Source organism: Filobasidium floriforme (assembly GCF_021052385.1).
Source record: "Filobasidium floriforme strain CBS 6241 chromosome Unknown HD553scaffold_2, whole genome shotgun sequence".
In the NCBI taxonomy this organism is placed as follows: Eukaryota; Fungi; Basidiomycota; class Tremellomycetes; order Filobasidiales; family Filobasidiaceae; genus Filobasidium; species Filobasidium floriforme.
Window position 1 is genome coordinate 1,373,249 of NW_025763623.1, and position 12,765 is coordinate 1,386,013.

The following is a 12,765-nucleotide window of genomic DNA, read 5'->3' on the forward strand; positions in this document are numbered from 1 at the left end:
ACTTACCGGTTTCCTAGACCCATCTTGAGGAAGCTGCTGAACTAAACGGGTTCAAAATTTGTAAATGTCGTTCGTGCGATCTAGCGATTATCGTGCTACCTCATATCGTCAAGTCACAGCATCGCTTCTGCCTATATACAGTTCGGGGTCGACACGACTGTCGGCTGTGGTTCCTCCACAAGGCTGTCGTCTTGCAATCCACGGGGAAAGACGTCGAATGCCCTTCTCCAGTGCGGAGTTACAAGAGGGGCCAAGACTACCCTCGAAAGAGCATGTCTCCGGAGGAGTGACGGCCATGGGATGGTGTAGCGGCAAGAGATTTTGGGAACTCGGGGCTCACCGAGCCAGTGCCGCAAGCCATCACTGGATTTCAGCGAAGCGTAGCATTCTCATTCGCCCTGGAGCACTTTTGCCGCGCGTGTGATGCGCCAAGCGCGGCTGAGGGTGATCTTCGGATCAGCTGGTCTCGTTCGGTTGGGATGCGACGTCAGCTGTAATAATCTTCTGGGCTCTCCATCTATCACTGACCGAAACTTGGCAACTGCCAGCTGTTCGGGGAATTGCGGCAGAAAACTGACCGAGACAGCCTCAACATCTCCCCCCTGACTGCGGGCAAACGAGGCGATGACGTTGCGGCTGAAACGGATTAGCTTGGCAGGCGACGCGACCGCTCGTCGCGTCCATCGGGCGACTACGTTTCACATCGCTGACTGGGTGGAAGGGTCGATACCGTGAAACCGGGACCCGGGCCTGTACGTGATCTTTCTCTTCCCAGGTAACTCGAAATGTCCGGCGGGCTAGGTCTGATCACGCAGTATCGTTACGATCATCGCGCAGAAACCTGAAATGAATCGTCGGAAACCAGGCTTGAAGGCATCGTATTGATGGAGGCGAGTTGGCTGATACTGGATCAGATTGGCCGGACAAGGGAGATCCTCGTCATACACAGAGTTACTGCCACTGGAACAAGGTTACACTCAGTCCCCTCGTCTTCGCACAACTATCCCTGTACAGCTCGTCAAAGGTTGAGATTGGGATGCAAATGTTTCCCCCTCATACTCCGGAGATCGGAGGAATTGTACATACTTGGTAGGACAGATATCGAAGGTGTCGTTGATGCCTTCGTATTTGCCAGGAACCTTGACAACCATACCACCAACATGTTTGATAACCATGCAGTTGCCCAGGGAGAAGGACCAGACAACGAACTTGGTCATCACGCTCATGGTCAATGCCGCTGGGTCTTGCAGTCAATCCTGACACTTCTGATTCAGTAATGTTCAGTCCGGGTAGCAGAGACGTGAAAATGAAATCATTGGAGAGGCCTGATTTTCAGCTTTGATGAGCATAAATCACCCGCAACATGGGAAGAATTCTAGAAGTTCTCTATGAGCAACCTGAACTTGTTTCTGAGGATATGGAAGAGCAAATCCTTAGGTTGTTCTCATCAAACTGGTAAGCTTGAACTCATCACCACACGAGAAGCCCGTCAAGCAACCTCGCATATTCGAGCCTGTCGAACCTCCCGGCATTATCATTGCCCAGACTTCGGGCAGCTCGTCCGACGACCAGACTCAGATATGGCCATTGACCAGACTTGGCAGAGCTCGAACGATCACACTGGCGCAATCAGGTCATCCACGTCTGCAGAGACCCTAGAATTGCAATTGAATAGCGGCATGTGCCATACCGAATGAACACACTCATAGTAATGCCACCTCGATCTTTACCCATCAAAGCCTCCCTTTAACGGGCAGGAACAACTCGCCGGATGAAGGATTGGAGGAATGAGGCGCAATGGCAGATCATATGTCGAGCAAGGTGCACAAATTGAGTGCCACCGGGGTGAAATAGGATGACGAGAGAAACGTGACCTGATGCCTTGCCCCGGGCATCCTTGAGACTGCTGAGATCATTCTCACTCAAGCCTGGTAGACAGCATCGGCTCGCTCTGGCTTTCAGTCCGCGTCCTGTCGTCATACAAGTCCACCTGCTTCTCTCTCTCGTCTTTTTCTTCTTCCCATCGAGGACATTCCTGTTATCTCTTATCATGACTTCTCAAAATACCAATCTTGCGCTATTGTCAATTGCCTTTGACCGAAAGACATCTTCTCCAGCCACCCTAAAATGAGCGGGTGGATCGTTCTTGGGGGTGTAACCAGGTCCAACTTCAATGACTGGTTGCTGCACGAAATCGAGACTTTACGCGCATTCCAACTTTCGGTGGTCATTAACACGTCCAACCTGTGATAGCAACGAGAGGCACACAGGGAAAGATAGACGCAATATGACATGTTGCGACTGAACTATGTACATGGCGATTGCGCATAGTAAGGTCGTCGAGACGCAGTGTCTGAGGGGGATGCCCACGACAGCGCAGGGAAAAGGAGGTCGCGCTCTAGTGAAGGCAACGAGGCGGATAGCGGCAGTGGTGGGGTCGGACGACTTTCAGAAATGCAGATCCGAGGCCGGACCAATTGAAGCTAACTCAGCTGGAACGACAGCGAAATCAGGGAAGTTCCTCGCTGAGATACGGTACACATGGAACGCTTACTTGCCGTTCCAGGTAGATTCCTTTACATCCAGCTCAACCTCGTCGTCATTGCCGCCGGCTACATTTGCTCGTTGATTCGCAGAGGGCGATTCGTGTTCCTTGGTGTCCATTCTTATTGATCAGACAGAACATGTGCCGACAGAAGTTTGAATTCAGATTTAGGACTGTAATCGATACCATCCTTTGGGTCCAGCCTGTACTCATCGTCCTTCAGCCGCATCGATGTCCACTCGGCCTTTACCTCGAGACCCCTTAGAGCGCTTCGACTGATCGATCAACTCAAGGGCATACTGTCGCCTCTCCCAGGTCCTCGCACTGTGATCCTGCCACCACGACATGAACTCCTCGTGACGGGAAGTCTCTCTCTTGATTCGCTTCTCTAACGCGTAGTAGAATCGGAAAAGCTTCGCCTCGTCTTTAGTCGCTTTGAGAACTCGATCAGCTTCTCAAAGAAACTCTTCGTCATTGCTATGAGGCTCGGCCTTTGCTTTCTGGCTTGAACTTCCCGGCTTGACAGGTTCGTCGGTCCAGGAATCGTCGTCTTGCTCCCGTTCACTCTCTCGAGTCGGATGCGACCTCCGCCATTTCGATCTCTCGTCCGTTTATGGGTGTGGGTCTGACGAACTTGTAGTTGAGTTGGGTGGAGTGTTTGTAGGGGATACAGATACGCATGCAAGGAATGTCAGTATCAATCAGGCGCTGGTCGTCACACATATCAAGAACCTCAAACATGCCTCGGAACGTCATAATGCATATGCGCAATGCTCCTGCCAGCCAAAAAGATGAAACACTTCACAATATCCGCCGCATTGCTTCATTTCGCCCTGGCACATGTACGAAAAGAGAACATGCAATGATTATATCCACAAATGTAAAACTCTATCCTAACATGAATAGCCTTCCATGCGACATATGTCTATAGACAAATTGATACATGCGATTCGAAAGCAAGAGGCGTGACGATTGCAGACATGGCTGAAGCCAAGTACCAAGCGCCTTGCCATCAAACAGCCGTGTTGGTCTGCTTTTCGTTCACTTTGACCCGCTTCTCGTCGGCCAACGCGTCTTCTCCGTGGTGCTTGTCGTTGAATGCCGGGTGACTCTTTCGGTCGAGTCGACGACGGAAGAATTTGTAGATCTCCGTGATCGCGACAAAGACCAAGGAGCTTGCAAAGACCATGCCCCACTCCCACTTGATGGGGAACAGCAGGAAGACCTTGTCGTTGATGACCGGAATATAAATGACGGGGAAGACGCTGACCAAGAGCCCGATCGCCGACCACAAGAGGGCCTTGTTTTCGAGCCAGTTCATGCGGAAAACGGATTGCGTGGGGTGTTTGCAGACAAAGGCGTGAAGGATCAGGACGATGAGGAAGGTGGCGAAAACTGCACCCCGAGCACGGCCGGTGTGGTTGCAGATGTCGTCGCGGAGGTCCTCGTTACAGTTGATGCCCAGATAGCCGTCGAAATAACCCCACATGCTGCAACAACAAAAGCAAAAATCGTTAGAAACCTGATAACCATGTGTTTGGTGAATGTAACATACACTGCTGTGAAGTTCCCGATCGCAATTGCCCCCATGAGTAAACCGTAGAAGAAGATGGTGTCGAAGAGCCACCAAAAGGTGAACAGATTTTTGTACTCGGAGGGGTGTCGTTCCATCGCGTCGCTGGGCGTCTCTTCCAGTCCGAGCGCGAGGGCAGGAGGTCCGGCGCAAAGCGTGTTGATCCAGAGAATGGCGACAGGAGAGATGGGGAACGTGCTTCGATCCTGACCGTCCTTGAAGGCGAGACCGATCAACATGAGGACGATCTGGGCGACGTTGCATGACATGAGGTACATCATAAATTTGCCCAGGTTGAAAAAGATCCCACGACCTTTACGGATGGCGACGATGATGGTGGCAAAGTTATCATCCGAGAGGACAATCTCGGCCGATTGCTTGGCGACGTCCGAACCGTTCTTGCCCATAGCGACACCGACATCGGCACGTTTGAGCGAAGGCGCATCGTTGACACCGTCACCGGTCATGACACAGAGACGGTCGCGTCGATGAAGCGCCTCGACCATGCGAACCTTGGTCTCGGGCGCACAACGAGCAACGACGCAAGGCAAGGGGTTGAGCTGATCAATCTCGTCCTCGCTCAGGGCGTCGAATTGCGGGCCTGTCATCACCGAGCTTTTGGCGTAGTCCTACGATCGTAATTGAGAGAAAGTGAATTAGCCTCTGATGGCCGCCAATCCCCTCAAGCGAGCAAACTTACCTTTTGCAAGATTCCAACTTGTTGAGCGATGGCGATAGCAGTCCCGACATGATCGCCAGTAAGCATTCGAGGAATGATAGACGCCTTGTGACAATCTTCGACGGCGAGGGCGGATTCGACACGGGGAGGGTCGTAGATCCCGGCCAGACCCAAAAACGACATGCCGGCCTCGAGGTCGTCCCGAGCGAGTTCCTTGAGTCCAGCTGCAGCGCTTGCAGGGAGACGTTTCGAACACATGGTCAGGACACGCAGGCCGTCCGAGGCGAGCCGTTCGTAGTGGATCTGAATCGCTTCGTTGTCGCCCGAGTCGATCTTGCGGGTCTTGTGGTCGTCGGCAAGAATGCTGGTGCATCGATCGAATACCCGTTCGAAAGCTCCCTTCATGAGGACGAGAACGTAAGGTTCCTTTTCAGTCGAGGCGGGTCCAGGAGTACAGAGGTACGCCATGGACATCCTTTTGAGCCCACTGTCAAAGGGATGCTAAAAAATACGGTAGGGACGAGGAACGACGAAATCAGCGATCAGCCGATGTCGATCGAGTGCATGTCACGTTTTCTTACCTCGACCAAGAGCTCGTACTTGTCAGGGCGGGTCGAGTATACGAGGTCCTCGTCCTGAGCGGCAGGCGAAGATGAACCGGACGAGGACGAGCCAGAAGCCAAGTGAGGCTTCCCGTATCCGAGCTTGTGGGCATACACCTGGAGCGCAACCTCTGTAGCATCTCCGTGTCCCTCCCAACCAAGGTCGTCCTCCTTGCTCTCCTCGTCCCGGATACGCTGAATGGTAGCCGAGCTGCACAAGGCGGCGCAGAGTGTCAACTCGTGCAAAGGTTCCGGGAGATCATTGGGGTCACAGACGGGTCCGTCACCCAAGGTCTGTTCGTCAGAGTCGTTGGAGTCGTCCGAGCGGGTCGGGTGATTAGCCATGGACTTGGCAGCCGACGCAGTCTTGTCGCCTCCCATCGAGTCCGTTCGAACGGCACCACGAGGGAGGAAAGGATCGGAAGCGGTCTCGACGGTGAAATATTGACCTTCAGCGAGATCGGTCGAGTAATCGGCCGAAGCGCCTGTCCCACGGATACCAGCCGGTACCCAGACTCGACGGGTGACCATCTTGCCCAGAGTGATCGTCCCCGTCTTGTCCGAACATACGTCGGTGACGGCAGCCAAAGTCTCGATAGCGTCCATCCTCCTGACGAGCGCGTTCGACTCGGCGAGACGCTTGCTGGCGGTCGACAAGGAGAGGGCAATGACGGCGGGAAGACTCGCTGGCAATAGCGAGACGGCGGCAGCGACGGCATAGGTGGCGATCGAGAGCGGGACATCCTGGAAACCGGTCGAGGCTACGACGATGACGGCGACGATACAAGCGAAGAAGAGCACGATATAGGCGAGCTTGTTGAGCTTGATCTGCAGGGGAGTCGTGTCCGCCAAACCGAGGAAGACCTTGAACTTGTACCAAGTAGCCGCGAACCCGGTTCTCTTGTTAGTCTCCTTACGGGAGAGCGCAGCCGAGATCTTGCCCAACTCGGTGTCCATCCCCGTGGCCACACAGATAACCTTGGCTCGTCCTTTGGCAGCTTGAGATCCAGAGTAGATCATGCAAGTACGGTCACCGACGGGGCAGACGGGATCCTCGATCGGGTCCTCGGTCTTGACGCTGGGCAAGGATTCACCGGTGAGCAATGCCTCGTCGCATTCCAAGCCAGCAAGCTCGCCGGTCACGATTCTGCAAGAAAGACCGTTTCAGCTTTGTTATCACAGGAGGCACTAATTTTCTTAATAGTCTTACCTGGCGTCGCAGGGCACGATGTCACCGATCTTTACCAAGAGCACATCGCCTAGGTTCGCGCATAGACGGAAGACTTTGTTAGCGATTTGCGATGCGCGCGTTCTGTCCGAGAGTGGCCTTACCTGGGACGACCATATCAGTCTTGATTGTCTGGATCTCTCCTGGCGACCCAGCCGCCTTTCTCCTGAGGACATTCGCGGTAGGCGCCCCGATGGCTTCGAGCGCCGCCACAGTCTTCTCCGCCTGATACTCGTTGATCGTCCCCACCCCAACGTTGATAACGACAAGCGCAGCGATGACACCTCCGGAGATGAAATCCTGCGTTCCGAACGATACGGCCATCGCAGCGATCAAGACCAGGGTCATCGCGTTCAACGTGTTCCTGATCAAGATCGACCAGAACGAGGGCGGAGGGATCTCTTTGAGCTTGTTCGGACCATATTTCTCTAATGCTTGACGGGCAGCGTCTTCGGTCAGACCGTTATCGACGTCCGTACCGAAGGCGGAGATGATGTGTTCGGCCGTGAGCGTGTGTGCGGGGGCGCTCAGGGGGCCTTGAGAGGTAGGGGTGGTGGGGTTCGCGGTACCATCCTGCGGGGCCTACCAGGACGCAAACGGAATAGCCACAAGGACAGCCGGATCATGTCAGCAAGCCTTTCACGACCAAGGAGAAAATGACAGACGATCGAGAAGACCTCCTTGCTCACCTTGCTGGCCTGTTCAGGGTGGAGCGACCCAGGTGCTTGCACGGGTGCTTGCATCTAATGTTATTCGGTGGGAATATAAGTGGTTCCGATCTTCTGCGTCGAGACGGCGATCGTGATGGTGTTGGGTGCGAAAGTAGCAGACTTCAGCATAGAGGTTCTTTCAGGCTGGGAGGTTCTGAAAAGGCGGTGATGTTCGAGCGATGCGGTCGACCTAGGCAAAGGCGACCTTTGTTGGTGAATTAAATGGGTAGTGATGCTAATGTGAAGACGAGGTTCGACGGTGTGTTTACTATCAATATCGATGCGACGGCGATACGCTGCGGATGATCGATGATGAGAGTGATCGCTGTCTGGCGAGTTGGTACGAGGCGGGTTGACCATCTCGACCTTCTCTATATCTATACGCTCAAACGCGATAGCGGCAAACCCCAATCGTAAAAATCCACCGACGATCCAACGAGGGCGGACACACATGAACTTCTCCCATGTTCTCTTGGCGGTCAGGATACATGGCCCTGGAAGCTCCCCGGGCAAGATACGAGGAAGAGGTGGTCGGTCTGCCAAGAAACGTCATTGACGGAATGTTGTGGCCCGCTAGAGACGCCGGACCTAGGAACTGCGAAACCGAGATACGAGAGCCGTTGCGAACGTGCGTCGTCGTACAACTATCGTAAACGCCCGTCGTTTCCTGGTTCAAGGTCGCTCGTAGTATGCCAACGCTATATGCGATATTCAACCAGCTACCAGGATATCGAGGATATCATTTGGCTGATCAATTCGATGGCTTTTGATCGTTTACGATGTGCGGGATCTTCGCTCGATCCACTTTCCCAAAGGACTCCGAGGTGGATCCGATCATGCCGGAGTCTCTTGGCACTCGCGAGATGAGATGCCGAGCGCCACCACTTTCGCGTGGAGCGGATCGGTCACGTGATCAAAATACGATGCATGCGGGATCGTGCCGGTTTCAGCCTACCCGAGGCCCGAGGTCGTGGACGACGTTTCACATCCAGATGCTATCATATCGGCTCGCCTGGCAGTCCTGGCGCTCAGAATGTCCTGGTTACGGAGATGGCAGCACCTATGCATGTCATGGAAATGGTCCGTGGCGAGATCTCGATCAATCATCAGACAATTCCGATGCGAGAACTGAGCGCGAAATCGAGAGCCCAACCCCACTCGAGCCTGAGCCCTCCTTTAGGGGTCCTTTGGATCTGCCTTGATGAATTTGATGAACGATCGATGATCCCTTTGGCCCCTTTGTTCTTCTGTTCAGAAGTCGTGTGATCATATACTTGCATACTTGCATATACTTGCGACCTCCTCCTCGAACAATTCAAGACGGGACGGACGTACTCCTTCACAACGAGACATTGTCATACAATGCCATCCCTGCCAACTCTCTGACTCGACCTATCATCTTCACGAGACATACCATCACAGAATCCTATGAGGATGCCCAACATACCTCTCAAACTCGATCTCCTTCACGCAACCATCAAGGACTTGCAACAAGTTTTGAACGCCGGTGAATGTACCAGCGTAGATTTAATCGAGGCGTATCTGGTTAGTTGTCAGATCGTCCACAAGCGATACGCGATAGAAGTAGCAACTATACGATCCCCAAGAGCTCTGGTTTGCGATGGGCTGACAACGACTCTTTTCTTTCGCCGGATGCACAGGCTGCTATCGAGAACAACAATCACACCGGTCTGAAGCTCCACGCAGTGATCGAGACGGCGCCGAAAGAAAAGCTTCTTCAGATCGCGCAAGAGCTAGACGACCAAAGGCGGGCTGGAGTAAGTCATAGTCCATACCCAGCTCAATCCCTTAGAGCTCCGCAGTATCGTATTGCTAAGCTACATCATGTCATACTGCGGTAACGGTAGACAATCCTCGGGCATTTACACGGAATCCCTTTGTTGGTCAAAGATGTCATTGGGACCGCTGACGAATTGGGGATGAAGACGACTGCGGGCAGTTACGCATTAGTCGACTCGGTGGTCAAAGAAGTGCGCCGCAATTCGGTCTTACGCATGCCTCGTCTCAGAGAGGTGTCCGACTGACCTTGCGTATTCGGTCACATTCCAGGATGCGGCGGTAGTGAAGCTTTTGCGACAGAATGGGGCAATCATACTAGGTGAGCTTGTATCCTCAGATGTGGCCCAGCATCGGCGGGAGTATGATGTTAATGTTAGACCGACAATCTCAGGGAAAACGAATATGACCGAATGGTCCAGTTTCCGTCAGGTATGGTATCAGCCTGATTGCAACATCTAGAACTTCTCATTACGACCAAGAACTCGATGCTGACTTGATACATTGCTCAATACGACTCTGATAGGAAGGCAACATGGAAGAAGGGTTCGAAAGCGGATGGCGAAAGATGAAGAGCAACGGATGGAGCGCTCGTGGCGGCACCTGTGTTTCTGCTTACAACCCGCAGAGGAATCCGCTCGGCAAGTCATTTTGTCAAGCTACTGTTGGTCACTTACACAATGGGCTAAAGATCCTACGCATGGCTCACATTCAGGCAGTAGCACCGGAAGTGCAGTAGCGGTTTCAGCCGGGTTCGCCCCTGCAGCATTAGGAACCGAGACTTTGGGGTCACTGTGCGCGCCTGCAGATGCTGCCGTAGGTCTCAGAGAGATCGTCAAGGCTATATGATATCGACTGACATAGTACAAACGGCCGTAGGGCTTATTTGCTCTTAAGCCTACGTGCGGATATCTATCGATGTGCCCTCGAGTGAAATACCAGAAGAGACTGATATGTCGCAAACTTGTTGCATCATACAGCACTGGCATGATCAGTATGGCCGGGACCATCCCGTTCGTCAGTTCTCGGGACGTCATCGGTCCAATGGCCAAATGCGCCCATGATGTAGCGCTCTTGTTACAGATCATGGCGGCGTCCGGTTCAGATCTCACTAGTATGTGAAGGTGTGACTGGGCAAACATAGATACACTTGAAGCTGAAACTCTGTCTTGGGATTGATGTCAGCTAACCGATATCCAGACAAGCGAGGAGAGATTGAATACATCAAATATGTGGAGAACGCTACATTTAGAGGGAAGAAGCTTGGGTTTTATCCTTGGGAACCGGAGAGCTTCGCGACTAGGTCAGCCAAAATCGCTCAATATATCGTGTCGATGGCAGGACTGATTCTCAGTAACGTGTACTCATAGGGCCGAAACTGAGTACAAAAAGTGAGTCTGTCGATGTAACGCGAACTTCCTACATGGCCGAGTTCGTCATGAGCAACTCATGCAGGTCCACACTGACGATTTGATTCTGCGGCCCCAATCGGACAGGAAACTTTTCGCTCAAGCCGCTGCGACCCTATGCACTCATGGAGCAACTGTCATTGAGAGCATAGAAGCTATCCCATTTGATGCCTCGGCCTACTTTGGCATGGAGAGCCTAGTCATGGGTACGGATGTCAAGGTAAACCTCAACAGGTATCTTGCTGCGTTGCCCAACACTTCCGTTCGAAGCCTGGCTGATGTCATCCAGTGAGTGTTCAATCGAGCGTTAGATGGTCTGGGTATCGACTTACGCATCTCGTCATCTAGATACAACATCGATCACGAGGTAAGTCTATAGCATAGCAGTCCGTTGGGCGATCCGAAAAGCTAAACGACAGCACTGGAAGTAGGATGTAGAAATGCCATCTGATCAGCCTGGGCAGCTCCAGTTCTTGAGAGCTGAAGCAACGAACGGACAGGAAAATCCAGAATACCTCAAAGCAGTGCAAAAAGGTTGACTAGCTAGCGTTTCCTCTAGCAGACCCGTACTGATGTTGGGGGTATTTGTCAGTGGAGCAGGCCGCCGATAATGAGGGGCTGAAAGCCTTGTTTGATACCTACAACTTGGACGCCTTGATCTGCACCCTTGCAGATTCTACAACCGTTCCCATTGTGTTGGCGTCTGCAGCCAAGTAAGTCATTTTGGTATAGAGTATATATTGTCGCAGCTTGCGGTTGCCTAATCTGATCCGTACTTCTCACTCAGATACCCTATCATCACCCTGCCCCTGGGGTATGACGAGACAATCCAGGAGCCAGTCAGCATGTACATTGTTGGGCGGCCCTGGAGTGAAGGACTTCTCCTGGAGATCATGTGAATACATAGTTCCGCATTTGCTATGAGTTAAAAGCTAATGTCACACGCAACATCACCCAGGGCTGCTTGGGAGGTTGTCTTTCCCCCTCGACGAGCGCCGCCAGCTCTCGAGATGACGGGAGCGCAGACCTTCTAGGATCGCCGTAACCAAAGACGGAAAGCGTGATGCTGGAACGAATCTGTACTTCATCTCGAATAGACAACCGTACTTCAGCCACTGCGCTTATCGCGCTTTTGAGCGCGTTTTGATTCGTTTCACTTGACTTGTTTCAGGCCTCGGCGTATCTCAGGAGAAAGCGTTTTTGATTGCGAGAGATGACGATGCCCCCACAAGTCAAGGGATCACATCCTGTTTGATGTAGATCATAAAGGGGGCCGATTCGGTTGTTTGTAAACAGCTCCACGATACCCCTCGTCTCCACTTTTCTATGAAACAAGGGTATGAACAAAGGGCTGGCCGCGCCTCAGCGTTCAGCCAAACAAATAGGTATAAATGTGAGCTTTCATTGAGCAACGGCCTTCCTGGTTGACCCTTACCTGGAGACCTGTAACATCGAGGTTGACAGTACATTCTCAAAATGCGACTTGGTGCTCTAGCTTTAGCTTTTCTCTGCTCAGTCAGCGTCAACGCCAAAGGCGTATGTGAATCGGCGCTTGATCCGACCGACGATTTCGGCGTCATTCCCAACTCTGTAGCGACCTGGACGCCGGATGCCAACGCTAAGGTACGATCATATAGCCATATACTGTACGATATGTTCTAGGCTGAGTCAGAGTCCCCCTTGATTATTCGCAGGGAAATGTTTTTAGTCAGTACCGCGAGGCAAGCGATCTGATGGAATGTGCCAGCTTCTGCTGGGAAAACGATCTCGGAGATGGCATCCGTAAGCCATTTTTTCGTATGCGATTCCCTCGCAGGTTCTGATTTGTGTATTATGATTTAGGTTGCACGGCAGCCGAGTGGAAGACCGAGGACAGCCGATGCACAATGTATTTCCAAGAAGGATATTTCGATCATGGGATCAAAGCTTCATCCTCGAGCGGAGTTGCGGTTCGACATCGAACCTGTGGGACGTCTGGTTGGTTCAGGGGCGAGAACTTGCCTTGCTACCAATTCTCTTGCCCCGATTTGTAACTTGCTAGAGACTTTAATGGGAGGCTCGAGGCCGGAGATATCACTCGTGGGCATTAGCTGATGTCCGACGAGGTATGCCATGACATGTTCGAGTCGACCTGGGTAGCTTGGCGGAGCGGGACTCACATCCTAAAGCCCCTGACCGTGTCAATATAAACACATGTAACTCAAACAACGCTGCCCTCAAAT

At 52.6% G+C, this 12,765-nt stretch overlaps 2 protein-coding genes across 2 annotated transcripts; one reads left to right on the top strand and one right to left on the bottom strand.

Annotated features, from left to right (window-relative positions):
- Window positions 1-3,516: 3,516 nt before the first annotated feature.
- HD553DRAFT_104089 (uncharacterized protein) lies at window positions 3,517-7,585 on the bottom strand. The gene is made up of 7 exons (XM_046176393.1): window positions 7,317-7,585; window positions 6,732-7,209; window positions 6,610-6,658; window positions 5,379-6,546; window positions 4,819-5,298; window positions 4,101-4,747; window positions 3,517-4,035 (listed from the first exon to the last, which is right to left on the bottom strand). Exons 1-7 carry the CDS (start codon window positions 7,368-7,370, stop codon window positions 3,558-3,560), a joined length of 3,354 nt encoding a protein of 1,117 aa, XP_046039857.1. The 5' UTR covers window positions 7,371-7,585; the 3' UTR covers window positions 3,517-3,557.
- Window positions 7,586-8,771: 1,186 nt separating this feature from the next.
- HD553DRAFT_347784 (amidase signature domain-containing protein) lies at window positions 8,772-11,577 on the top strand (the record flags this gene model as incomplete). Its single annotated transcript, XM_046183323.1, has 17 exons — window positions 8,772-8,882; window positions 8,999-9,115; window positions 9,206-9,328; window positions 9,408-9,456; window positions 9,529-9,566; window positions 9,661-9,779; window positions 9,854-9,950; window positions 10,014-10,036; window positions 10,115-10,248; window positions 10,320-10,437; window positions 10,505-10,525; window positions 10,631-10,831; window positions 10,892-10,910; window positions 10,975-11,077; window positions 11,136-11,256; window positions 11,331-11,438; window positions 11,502-11,577. The coding sequence occupies 17 exons, from the start codon at window positions 8,772-8,774 to the stop codon at window positions 11,575-11,577; spliced, it is 1,578 nt and encodes a 525-aa protein (XP_046039858.1).
- Between the last annotated feature and the right edge of the window lie 1,188 nt (window positions 11,578-12,765).